The sequence below is a fragment of the Ictidomys tridecemlineatus genome, chromosome 4 (genome assembly GCF_052094955.1).
Source record: "Ictidomys tridecemlineatus isolate mIctTri1 chromosome 4, mIctTri1.hap1, whole genome shotgun sequence".
Classification (NCBI taxonomy): Eukaryota; Metazoa; Chordata; class Mammalia; order Rodentia; family Sciuridae; genus Ictidomys; species Ictidomys tridecemlineatus.
The window spans coordinates 75806993-75820240 of NC_135480.1; the positions used below are offsets into that span (position 1 = coordinate 75806993).

At 35.3% G+C, this 13248-nt stretch overlaps 1 protein-coding gene across 8 annotated transcripts in view; it reads right to left on the reverse strand.

Moving 5' to 3' along the window:
- The window catches only part of Nox4 (NADPH oxidase 4), a 271262-nt gene that overhangs the window by 130101 nt on the left and 127913 nt on the right, over positions 1-13248 (reverse strand). For all 8 annotated transcript variants that reach the window (XM_078046845.1, XM_078046846.1, XM_078046848.1 and 5 more), the window contains one exon: positions 5794-5875. In XM_078046845.1, the coding sequence (XP_077902971.1) occupies positions 5794-5875 (82 nt within the window). The remainder of the gene's footprint in view (positions 1-5793; positions 5876-13248) is intronic.

Here is a 13248-nt window from a genome sequence, read left to right on the forward strand (position 1 = left end):
TGTGCCTCCTGACATCCTAAGACACCAATCTGAATGTCCATTTTACTATTATGAGAGCATGCATCTTTTATTGCTTTCTATCCGAATAAAATTGCCAGCTAGTGAATATACTGGCCCCCTGTGGTGCCTTGGGTTCCTCTGTGGCTCTGTGATAAATCTATGAAAATGTAGATCTAATTATATTTCCTATTTGCTTAAAATCCTTTCAAGGTTCTCCCTAATCTTTGCAACAAAATCTAAATTTACTTTAAATTGCAGCCTAGGACCTTCATGAACTGGCCTCTGTCTACATTTCTCTTTATGATTTCACCCCTTGAGTGCATGTGCGTGTATGTATATGTGTAGAGAGCCACAGCCGAAGGAGCCCCAGCAAACTTCCAGCTGCCAGCAAACTCCCAGCTGCTGGCTGATGATTGGCTCACAGCGGCCCCAGCAACATCTAGCTGATTGGCTCCTCTGTGGTGATGCTCATTGGAGATGCTCATTGAGCTGTTTCCCCTGCCTTTTCAGACTGCCAGCTGATGATTGGCTCACAGCGGCCCCAGCAACATCTAGCTGATTGGCTCCTCTGTGGTGATGCTCATTGGGCTGTTTCTCTGCCCTTTCAGACCACAGAGCTGCTCATTGGGGGATTTTTTTGGCTCCGTCCACGTGACCCAGCCAATTGGCCTCAAGAGCAGGAGGATTGTGGGAGGTGGAGAGGCTTGCGGTTGGGAGAGAGGATTGTGGGAAGCCGGTGGTGGCAGTTGGGCTCTGACGGATTTTCCTGAGGAGTGGTTTTGTTTGGCGTGTGTGGTTCTAAAAATAAAGTTCGTTTCTTTTGACAAGTGGCTCCTGATTTATGCCCAGCCAGACTGCGGCATATATGTACATATGTGTATAAACACATATATGCTATCATCAGGCAGTTAGAGGCAATCCCTCAATGGCCCATGCACTTCCATGATCTCACATGCTCTTAGTTTTGTCTTTTAAAAATACCCTCATGATTTGGTCAATTTAACTCAAGGAGAAAATAAAATTTAATATAAATTAGGTGGAGAATTTCTGTTCTCTTCGAATAGAATATAGTGCATTTCTCTACCTGTAGGTCTACATTATAGTAGTAACTTACCAACTGAACTTCTCTGTTTTTCCCCACTGGACTCTAAGTGCTTCAAAGCCACATATTATGCCCTAATCACTTTTGTGTCCTGAATAATTGTGACTAATTCTGGAACATGGTAACTTATCAACAAATATTTGATGAGTGAATGAATGGAAGGATGGGTGCATGAATGAATGGGGTAGCATACAGAAGTAAAGATGATCTGGGGGCAAACAGATCTGGGTTTAAGAACTAGCTGTACTTTGGGTAAGGTATTTACTTACTTGAATCTCAGCCCTCTAATCTGTAAAACTGGGAAAATAATTCCACCTAAGTCATAGTAAGATGATAACAATTAAGTGAAATAATGCACATATCACAATTCCTGGCATGTACTATATTCTGTATGTATCATTGTTATTTATTTATTATTATAAATGAGAGTAACTTAGCTAAGTAAAAGTGCATTAAAGTTATGTATACTGGGAATGTAATGATAATAAATTATATTTCATGCTTTTATGTCAAAATGAATCTTATTGTCATATATAACTTTTAAAAGCCATTTAAAAAACTAATTAAAAAGAAGATTATTTAACAAAAATTACTGAAGAGACCATGAGGGTTTATAGAAGTGGAATTTAAAACTTTGTTAGGGAAGGAAAAGTAAGATAATTTGGAGAACAAATGAAATCTGGAAATGTCATTGGCATCTGTCCAGTTTAAGGATATTACCCAACATTACCAGTTGAAGGCATTTTGAAGCGGCCAATTGAAAATGAGATTGGGCTGGGGCACTATTTTTATTTTCCAAACAATCAAAGCTGTTTTTTGGCAACGAACTGAATCAAAGAACTGCTCTGAATTTTATAATAAATGATATTCTTCTCAAAACAGTTCTGATATTAGGCAGTTCAGAGAACTTGATCATTATAAGAACAAAGTAGGAATATTTTATTCCTGTATTTTCACAGTGGTATTTTTTTTACATTCTTTGATTAAACCTTCCAGAACTATTGGGTCATATTTTAATGGCTTAATTGCCAAAAGTGTTGCATGTCATTTGTGAATAAAATTACAGCCAAAATCCTCAACCACATTACAGATCCATGCTGCATTTATAAGGATATTTTATAACCATCCTCTATTCTAAATAGATTATAAATCTAAATCCACTAAGAATAAGCAGTAAAACTTGTTACTCTCTCATCTCTTTCTCCCAATCTAGAAATCATCAACATGCATTTTGTATTAAGTACACATTCTTTATTTTCTTCTACACATCTGTCTCCTTGTGACATTCATGCTCTTGAGAATTTTCACAGAGCAATTTCTGTCTACCATTACATCCTGATGAGAGAGAGAGATGTCCCAGGCTTTCGAAATAGGTCATTGAGAGCTCATGAAAATAAAAACATGATAAATGCACACTATTATGTTTTAGTACAATGTTTCTCATAACCACTGCAGGTAGTACTTTTTAAATGGTCTTTCCTTAAACTTTCTCTCCTTCACTGTCTGTCTGTCTGTCTGTCTGTCTCTCTCTCTCTCTCTCTCTCTCTCTCTCTCTCTCTCTGTTTCACACACACACACACACACACACACACACACATTTCAGGAACTTCACTTTTGCTTTTCTTTAGCATTTTTCAACTAATAAAAGGTACACTTTTCAATATTTCATTATTTGTTATATTTCTCTTGATAACAAGATTCTAAAGATTATAGAGGTACTATGTTGACTACTTAGAAATCCTACCCCAAATCCATATTATCATAGCCTACATTCACTAGTGAGCTGTGAGTCTATATTGAGGTTTTACTCTAAAAAATTAACTCTCTGACATTACATAGCATGTGACAAACTACTGCCTAAACTATATATTAGTTGATTCTATTCTTTATAATAGAATCTTTATCTAATGAATCAGTAAAACAACCAGAAAAGTGAGGGGGAAATCTCAATGTAAATAGGGATACTATGTCATGAATGAAAGAAACAAATTCTAATTGTCTGACTAAATTTTTGATTTTCCAGAAAGTTTTTTGTCAAATTTAAAAAAATTCATTGACTTTCAGTTATCTGCAATAATGAAAAAATCAGAGTATATGTTAGAGAGAACATAATTGAAAAAATAAGAGCATTTAAACCCACAGATAATCACTAATCAGGTCTAGATACACACAAATCTCTGCCCATACATTCTTATCCCTTTGGCCCTTACCACAACTCTCTCCTCTTTTACTCAACATCCCTTACATGCCTGGACTCTTTGATCCCTTACTCTTCCTTGGACAATTCAATACACCCTTGCCAAAGCACAGAGAGACAGAATTCTAATACCTTTTGTCTTACTTACACCTCCTAGAATTCTACTGTCAAACTAGACACTGAGTGGAAAGAGGAAAACACTTAATGTTTTATAATTTAAGTAAACTGTATTTAATCCAGAATCATTCATATAAATATCATGCAGATTCAGAAACTTTTAATTGACATGCTTTCAGAAAAATGAAGTTCATAAAAACGGCAAGTGGTTAGTAAAACAGTGCCTCATGTTAACCTCTAGGGATAATTTAAAAATATCCAATCCTAGTTCCTCCCCACATATTAATCAGAGAAGTATGACAAAATTATCCTGAGATAGAACTTCCTTCAAATCAATGGATAACCTATTTTCCCAAGGTGTATAGAAACATGCAAATCTAGTTTATTCAATGTATAAAATTTTTAGTGAATAATAAATGGCACTAGCAACTAAAATGGAGAATTTGCTACATGCCAAGCTTGGTTCTAAGTATTTTATATTTATTCATTGATTCTTCATAACACCCCTGAGTGTTAGCTGTTTTCTTCAACACCATTCCATGTAGGTATAACTGAAACACAAAGGCAGTAGGTTGCCCTGGGACCAGCCAGATGCTACTGCAATCTGTCATAGAGTCTATGTTCTTCCTTGCCATGAGATAGTGTGTATGATATCAGTTGATGACTTTTGTTCTTTTAATTTACATGTGCCAAAACAAATATCTGTCCCCAAAAGATATGCACTGAAGAAGCGTTGCTACACAGTATCTGATAATAATTAAAGCATAATTATTTGCTATGGACTGAAAATATGTGTCTCCTTAAAATTCATAGTCTGAAGCCCTAATGTGATGGTATATGAAAATGAAACATTTGGAAGATAAATAGGACATTAGGATGGAATTAATGTGTAAGGATACCTTGAAGACAGCCATCTGTAAACCAAGAAGAGCACCCCCTCTAGCCAACTGATCTGTCAACACTTTGAGCTTACACTTCTAGCCTCCAGAACTGTGGGAAATAAATTCCTGTTGTTTAAGATACTCAATCTATGGTGACTTGTTATAGAAGTCCCACCTGACTAAGACTTTATCAGCAAAGTAATCTAAGACAAGAAGGATACATGCAGGCCAGTACAGTTAAGGAAATGAAGACACACAGCACCAAATAGATTATCATCAGAGAAACCATTGTGACTTCCTCTTCAAGCAAAGATGACAGGCAGTGAGCCTAGGAGGGAGAAGAGTAGGCACATCATCAGCTTCTGCAAACAGGAGCCATATGTAAAAATACTGATAGTCACATGTGATCACTTCAGGCACATTCATACTCCCGTCAATCTATACCTGAAGAACAATATATGCAAGGATATTCATGCATGTGCATGTCCCTGTGTACTATAAGGGGATTAGAGGTTTACAGCAAAAGATTAAGCTTGGATTAGTGTTTGAAAAGATGCATAATAAATGGCACTAGCAACTAAAATGGAGAATTTGCTATATTTATTTTTGTTACTAGAATTGTGTTATCAAAGCTAAATAGTTGAAGAAAATTTCCCTCAGAAAATAAAGTTGAGTCAAGGAATGAGTCATGCATTATAGTGATTAGTTTGAGAGGGGATTTATATTGCAAACTGATTCTTTAACTTGGTGACCTCCTTTAATATTTCATAAACAGGTTTCATCATTCTTTAGTTTGTTGCATACTAGCTAGTAAAGAGAAGCAGAAACTCACAGAAGGTGTTCCAAGATTCCACAGGAAGGATCAAGATTCCAGCATCCATCAGCCTCTAGGAAAGAGGATGTGTAATAAAAGGCCTGGCACTTCCTTATCTTTCAGGAGGATGAAGTCATATCCCTTCAACCAATAAATACACTTGCAGCATATGAGAGAAAAAAAGATCCGTCTCAGATAAGAAGGGTTGGAAGATTTCATTTGCCCCAGTAATAAAGATGGTCAAGAGAAATATGTAGAAATCATTAAAATCACATCTAACTTAATTATTTTGAAAAACAATTGTTACAATATGAATGAATTCTCACATTTTAAGGACAGAAAATAGGAAAACAGATGTGGGATCACCCCCAAAATGTCTGTCCCATTGACACAGTATCAAGCAAAAAAGAAGCAAGACCAGATCTGATGCAGAGAGCTTAATGCCTACACTTGGCAGAAATTTCCCTGTCACAGCTGGGTTGCCCTTGGAAGCAGCTGTTTCTTCTCTAAACCATCTATGAGGGTCTCAAGACACTGTAGTGCAGAAGATGCCCTTGTAGGTTAAGTGAGATTACCCAGGATTTTTCAAAATACTGGAAAAATTTACATTTTGTCTTTGCTTGCCCAAATGTCTCCCAGTGGCCCTTCCCTTCTCCATACCCAGTAAACTTCTGGTTCTTACTTGGGATAATTTCTAGACTGAATGAAGGGCACAATCTCAGAGTCTTGACTTGATGGAGGCAGTAGTAAATCTCGAAATCTTTCTGTCAAAAGAAAAATAAATATCAAGCTATGAAGAAATAAAAGTATCAAAAATAATTTCAAAATAAGATTACTTTCTATTGTTTTATTAAGATATTTTGATTGTATGTCTTTTATTTGAATTTTACCCATCATTTTATATAATAAAGGGTATGTTAATTTCTCTTCAATAACTATATATATATATATATATATATATATATATATATATATAGTGATTAGATTAGTGCAGTCTATAGTGCACTATATATGTATATACACATACAGTGATTAGAATAATGCAGTCCCTGCAAATACAAAAATAGAAAGTATTCATTATTATAGACTAATAAAGGTTTATAATTGAAAGGTTAGAGAAAACACATATAGTCAATAAACATACCAAGAGATGCACAATCTCATTACTAACCTTGGCAATGTGAATTAAAGTCACACACCATTAGGTAGCTTTCACATTACATGGCATTCCATTGTCAGAAATTAGTCTCATAAGACCAAGGGTTAGAATGGGGATTAAATAAGCTTTCAAACATTAATAGTAGGCGTGCAAATTGTAAATGTTTGCAAAACAATTCAGCATTATCTTTTAAGTTTAACTTTTCCATACATTATGGCCCAATAGTTACATTCCAAGATATATATAGTGTACAAACTTTCATATGTGTCTTTGGCAACAAGTAAGAAGACATTTATGACAGCACTGTTCAAGACAACAAAAATGGAAATGACTCAATTGCCCATTGAAACAGGAATGGACAATTTGTGCTATACTCATACAAAGGAATACAACTTGAAGTGAAACTGAATGTTTACAAATAAAAACATAGTGAATCATACTAACATAATAGCAAGTGCGAAAAATATCAAATATCATTTTTAGTTTTTTTTTTCTTTTGCTTAAAACCTCATTATTGGATTGACATTGGGGACAAGGACTGAGCTTTCAGTAACAAATTGGCAACCCAGAGGACACAGGAGCAGTCATACTCTAGTTCTTTTGGACACTAGTGATTCTCCAAGGAACCCCATTTCCATGCTGAGAATGCAAGGTGGCTGGAGAACTTGTTGAGAGCCAACTGCTAGAGATTTAGGTGGATAAGTTTCTTTGGAGCAAATGCCTGGGTGGGGGGGCGTGGGGCGGGAAGCCTCAAGGCTCCTGTGAGTAAAGAAATGAATTGAGAAATGTCCTAGCAACTGCTTAAGCTCCTTTTGCATCAGGGAACTCCCTTCTTCTCTTTCTGAATGATTCAGGCTGCTACATTTAGGTCCACTTTGAGAAAAAGGAAACAAAACTGTAAAGTCATGATCCCCTTGGCCACTTGATAATTCCCTTGGTGTGTATGCTGAGGCTCTTAATTCCATACACTGGTGCCTCTTCATGGGAACATTGGATCCCTCTGTGGAGACACCTGTGAAGTGCCAATGTAGGAATCATGGTTAAGAGGGAATCAAGAACCTAGGAATTTTTACTCCCTTCTGGTCTGCTTTTGGTTGTTGTCCTTAGGTTTAGTAACTACTCTCATTGTTTATTTATTTATTTATTTTTTTATATATCTGTTACTAGTACTTTAAGATATAGGAAATGCTGTGTTTGATCCTATAGGTGGTCTCTTGGGGAAAAATCTTGATTGGCCAAGATTTATAGGCCACCTATAGATGTAAGCTTATCTAAAAAACAAACAAAGATGTTTTACTGTAAGGATCTGGTCTTTGAATGGTTTTCTGGATTATTATAAAATCTCTTATTTGGAGTTCCTGTGTCAGAAGTTAAGTAAATGGAAGAGATTCTGTCTGTATAGGTGTCTATGCAATTACACAATAAGAAGTCTGAACGGTCAAAAACTAAGTTGAGGGTGCAAAAGGCACTGCCTCTGGTATGCAAAGATAGGAGTACACTAGAAAAAAGGGTTAAGAAAAATTTAAATCCTTTCAACCCTGTGCAGGCAGTCCCAGTACTGTTTCTCAGACTGGCCCCAGGAAGCTATAGATCATCTCTCTGTGGCTAAGGGACACCTACCCTGGGCTGCAAAAAAAAAAAAAAAAAAAAAGAAATCCCAGAAAAGCTTCCCGGGCTATAGAAAAATGGGCAAGGAGGAGTGGCCACTGTCCTACCTTATAGCCCCTTTTGCCAATGGGGTAGGGTGGAGTTGTGAAGGCTGCTGGCCACAAAGAATGTGGCAGTAGGCTCTAGCTCTATTAGTTTACAACCTGGGGATAAGAATGGTTACCTCTTTTAAGATCTGACAGGATACCCCATTTGGACAGAATATGTTCAACACTGGAACACAGAGCAATTCCTGCTGTGACAGTATCCCATAAAACTAAATGCATGAGGAGAATGACAGGATAAGCAACTGCACCCAGAAAATAAAAATAAAAAATAAAAATACTCCAAGCAGAAACTAAAACCAACCCATATTTTACAGGCAGCGTCTACAAAGGGATCTTCAAGGAAGCCTTAAAAAAATTTAAAAAAAGGATGGAAAGGGCCTCCTCCATTGACTATCAATATGCCTACTGTAAGAAAAAGGTCTGAAAGAAGCCTCTAGATATAATTGACAGTGGGGATCTCACTGAAACTTGATAGCATTGTGATAATGATAAGAAAGACAGGCCAGGCTCAAAAATATCCAACCTTTTGAATGCAAACCTGAAGAAAAAGGATTATTCAATCTCTCCTGTGATGAAATTTGTTGTGTGAATTAAATGCACAGATAACTTTCATATGAATTATTTCAGAATATAAATTTAAGAAATGTTTTGAAACTACAAAAGATATAGAAGAAAGTTTTATGTATGGTAATATATTTTAGTGTAGAAAATTAGAAGATTAAAGAAACATGATAAAGTTTTAAGTCCAAGATTAAAAAGAGGACAAAACTAAGGATGGAAAAAGTTTTAGACTGTCAAAGTAAGTTGTAGATGGTTTGTGGAAGGTAAATCTCAAAAAGTTTGACAGAACCCCTCGAAGGGCCTTGCTACTCTGGTACAGATCAGGGGAATGGAAAGAAAGAGAGAACAGGAAGCCAACAAGTACACATTCCGAAAAGACGAGGGTCATTGGAAAGAGTATCATCCTGATGCTTCAAAAGGAGACCATCTAATAAGCAAAATCCTGACCCATCCTGGCAGATGGCAGGCTAAAGGAGGCAAGAAGATTCCCACAGGTTCCCAAGAATGATCTCTGAGAAATCTCACTCAGATGACCCTAAGAGTAGATAAGAACAAAGTCAGTTTTGACCAACTTGATCTTAAACACCTGGCAGGAGAATATGACCAAAACACAGTCCGTGACCATGTTTATGGACCTATGAACTGCCCTGATGTTAAAACTCCTTAACTTTCCATGTCCCATCTGAAAACAAGGACTTCAGGTCACTTACTCCATTCCACTCTCTTTCAGCAGGAAAGAGCTTGGAGATGTCTTCACTCATTTTTCCATAGAATGGGAATGTAGAAACTGACAACGGGGAAACATAACAATGGTCCACTTTATGCCTTTGCTGATCTGTCACTACACTTTGCTTTTTAAGTGGACATGTTTCTTCTCTTTTCCTCCTCTTCACTAATCTCAGGGAAAATAGGATTATATTTTTCCCCCACTCTAGGCATTTATCTGTCCTTGAGCACACACCCACAAGAGGAATGTAGTAATTCAGATTTGGGGATGGCACCAGAAATTCTAAGAAATGACTATCTCCCAAATTAACAAGTGAATTACAACTACAGAATGAGAACACCTGGACTGTAGCCTTTGACTCACCTCTTCAAAAGCCCCCTATTTCCCCTGATGGGCAGATCACAGCCTCTGGGATAAGTGTCCCCTGTGTTTCTCCTTTACTAACAAAGCTATAAAGGTTACTTCTTTTTCCTTTTTCTCAAAAGAAATCTGTTTTATTGAGTTAAAACTGACTAAGAAATGTATTTAGGTATGCTATATATGAAACAAAGCAAATGATTAAAAACAGAAACGATGCACACAATTCAGGATAGTTTTTACCTTTTATAAGGGGTAGAGAAATAAAATAGAAGAGAAGCAAAAAGGTAGGTATAAATAATTGTTAATGTTTCATAGGTATTAATTTTATATGAATGAATGAATGAGGGCTAAAGGAGTCAAATAATGACAGTAGACCATGAATCAAGTTTGAAATAAGAAAATTAAGTGCATATGAAGCTCATAATGAAGGAGGTAAGAGGGAATGAAGAGAGAAAAGGAAAAACAAAGGGTAAAGGAGGGAGGAAGAATCCTCCATGCTACCCTGGAAACACATTGCATACTTAATCTTCATTGCATAGATTAGTCTCTATTCTAACACTGATCCCATATTTTAGGACCAGGTATTCATTACCTCTAGAGTCATCTTTATGGGAAGGTTTCCTGGATGCCTCCATTACTTTCTTTCTGCCTGTCAAATTTGGAATCAGTGCTCCTGTTCTGCACCCCTGGTCTATGCTTAGTCTTCTAATTTCATCATTGTATAAATTTTTCTACATACTGCTCTCTTCTACTAGTTGAGCATCATACCAGAAAAGTATTTGATATGTATTCAAATGCTATTTGTTGAATAAAAATTTGTTGAAGGAAAATTTCCAACTTCCATTAAAAGAGAAAAATGTCAAGGTAAATCGTCATGACTCTTAGAAGAGACTAACTGGTTGTGTATCAAACAGAAAAATCAAGGGAACCTGTACTTTAGCCTTTACAGTCAAACCAAGGTGGACTGCAAAGCCAAAGCTCCTACTTGCAATAAATTTATCCCTATCTAAAAGTGAGCAACTTCCACCAAATACTAAAAATGTACACATAATGACAATTGCTGTTTTCCAGTTACTGAGTAGTTGTATGTTAACTATTTGTCAGCATAGTGGTTACAAGGTATTATTGAGAAACAGAGCATACATTCTATCTTCATATTTGTTCAAACATTAAATCAGAGTATTTATCTGGCTTCCACTCTGATTTTTGTTTATGCCACTCTGATTGTTGTACAATACATCTGGGGAAGAAATAACAATATCCAAGAAACAGAGATGGTTTTACTCTGAAGTCTAGAGATTCAGAACAGAATCATTTCTCCTTTACTTATACTTACTTTTTAATTTGGGTTCATATTTTTTAAATCAATTGTTATGGACTGACATGTTGATACTTTAATCTATAAACTAATATTCATTTCAATAAGGTGACTCATAAATTCTGATGATATATGGCCCTTGCTTTTTTCAGTCCATTTCTCAATTTTTGCGGTACTCACTAAATGAGTTACTTATATTTACATTTTTTGCTTATTTAGTCCTTTTCTAAAATAGTTTTTGAAGAGTGAAGTTAAACCCCAAGAGCAAATAAGAACTTCACATATCAAATAAGAAACTATTCAGTGAAATGGGTATATTGAATACGATATTCTTGGGACCTAAAAGTATAAATTAAGATTTACTGAATAGATTCCCAAACTTATTAAAAAGCAAACAAATATCAGAATTAATGATTCATATAATCATACCACAAAAAAATCATTTCCCCAGCAATAAGTCTGTCTCTTTTTACATAATATCTGCGGATAATTGCTTGAAAACCTGGAGAAAAAAATCTCTGGATATATTATATTATTAAGATTAAAAACAAGCACAACAAACATACTTTTTATAGATAGTAAAAAACAGCTATCTTTAAAAAAAATCACTTATAATAGCAACACAAGCTGTGAGAAAATCTAAAACTAATATTAGTACACTTGAAATCTCTTTTAATCTAAATATCATAATGTAAAAAACATGAAATGAATGAGAACTAAAGCCCCTGAATAGTTATTTGTCAAAAGAAACCTTCACATATGTATAAGTAGAAATTTTACATAGTACCTTGAAATTACATCCTTTCTCAATTTTTTATTTTTGTCATTGTACTCACAAGTTTCTAAATGTAAAAATTTAGTTTTATCTCAGGAAGTTATATTGATTGTTCATTTTTTTACTTTGAGAGAATAAATATTAATGATAAAAATTACTTTGATAATTTTTTATGGTTCATATATTAGTTCTTCTTTGGTCTCTCAGATTTCTGTCTATCAAATATTTAATTACATTTCATTCTTCATCTGATTCCAGGGAAAAGACTACAAAAAAAATTGACCTTTTCTTTGTTAAAAAACAAAAATTGTAAAATGGTACTTCTTCTCTTGCAGTTAGATGTCAAGCTAGATGATCTGTTTCTTCAGCAGGCTGAATTACTTCTTAAGTATCCAGTGCTAGAGTTCAGTCCTTTCACAGGGCTTCTTGGAACAATTTTATTAAATCTACTGAAAAGAATCAGAGGCTTTTCTGCAATGTGATATTGTGATGGGCTGACTAATGATGTGATGATATCTGAACATGATTTTTTACCAGTAGAGGATATATCTTAATTAACACAAGCTTTTGTAGACTTTTACTCACTCCTCCTTTCATTCAAGTAAGAAAAAGATTTTGAGGCTGCCAGACCACACTACACAGTTACATTAATTTGCGTTCTCTGGACAATTAGTTGTGAGATAATATACTTAACTGTTTAAAAACAAAGATGAGAAATATAAAATACTCTTCTAACCCAAACTTTTTGAGATACACACACACACACACACACACACACACACACACACACACACCATGACCCAGTTTCATCTCCCCTTTTATGGAAGAATACCAATCTCTAATTATTACCAATATAAAGAATAAGCCAAATGAAATAATGATTTACATAACAACAACAAAGTGTATGCAAACATATTCTTGCTGTTAAAACAAAATTAAAACTTAGCTTGAAACAAAAAAAAGTATTTTTAAATGGAAAAAAGAAAATAATCATTTAAACGGGAAAAAAGTCACGCTATTAGTACTATTCCAGCACTGTGTCTCACACATAGTAATCCCAGTGACTCTGGAGGTTAAGACAGAAAGATCACAAGTTTGAGGCCAGTTTTGGCAATTTAGGAAGACACTGTCTCAATATGAAAAATAAAAGGGCTGGGGGTGAAATTCGGTGGTAGTGCACTCCTGAGTTCAATAGCCAGAACACTAAATAATTCAATAAATACATATTTTTGTATCTAAGGACTTGATCATAGCTACCTTGTTATATTCATCTGTAACAAACGAAAGCTTTTTGCTGGAGGGACACCTTCAGACAGGTTACAGCAACCCTGCCATCAGACAGGTAACTGGTTATGCCTTCCCTGCAGATGATTCTCCTTCCCTAACTGCTTCTGAATTTTCTATAATATAAAAATAAATATTTCAACTTTTAAATATTACACTATCATGGATGAGGAAAGAAACTCAAATATCTTAAAGATTGACCGTATCCCTCAAACAACTGAAAAGAAGTTCCTTACAT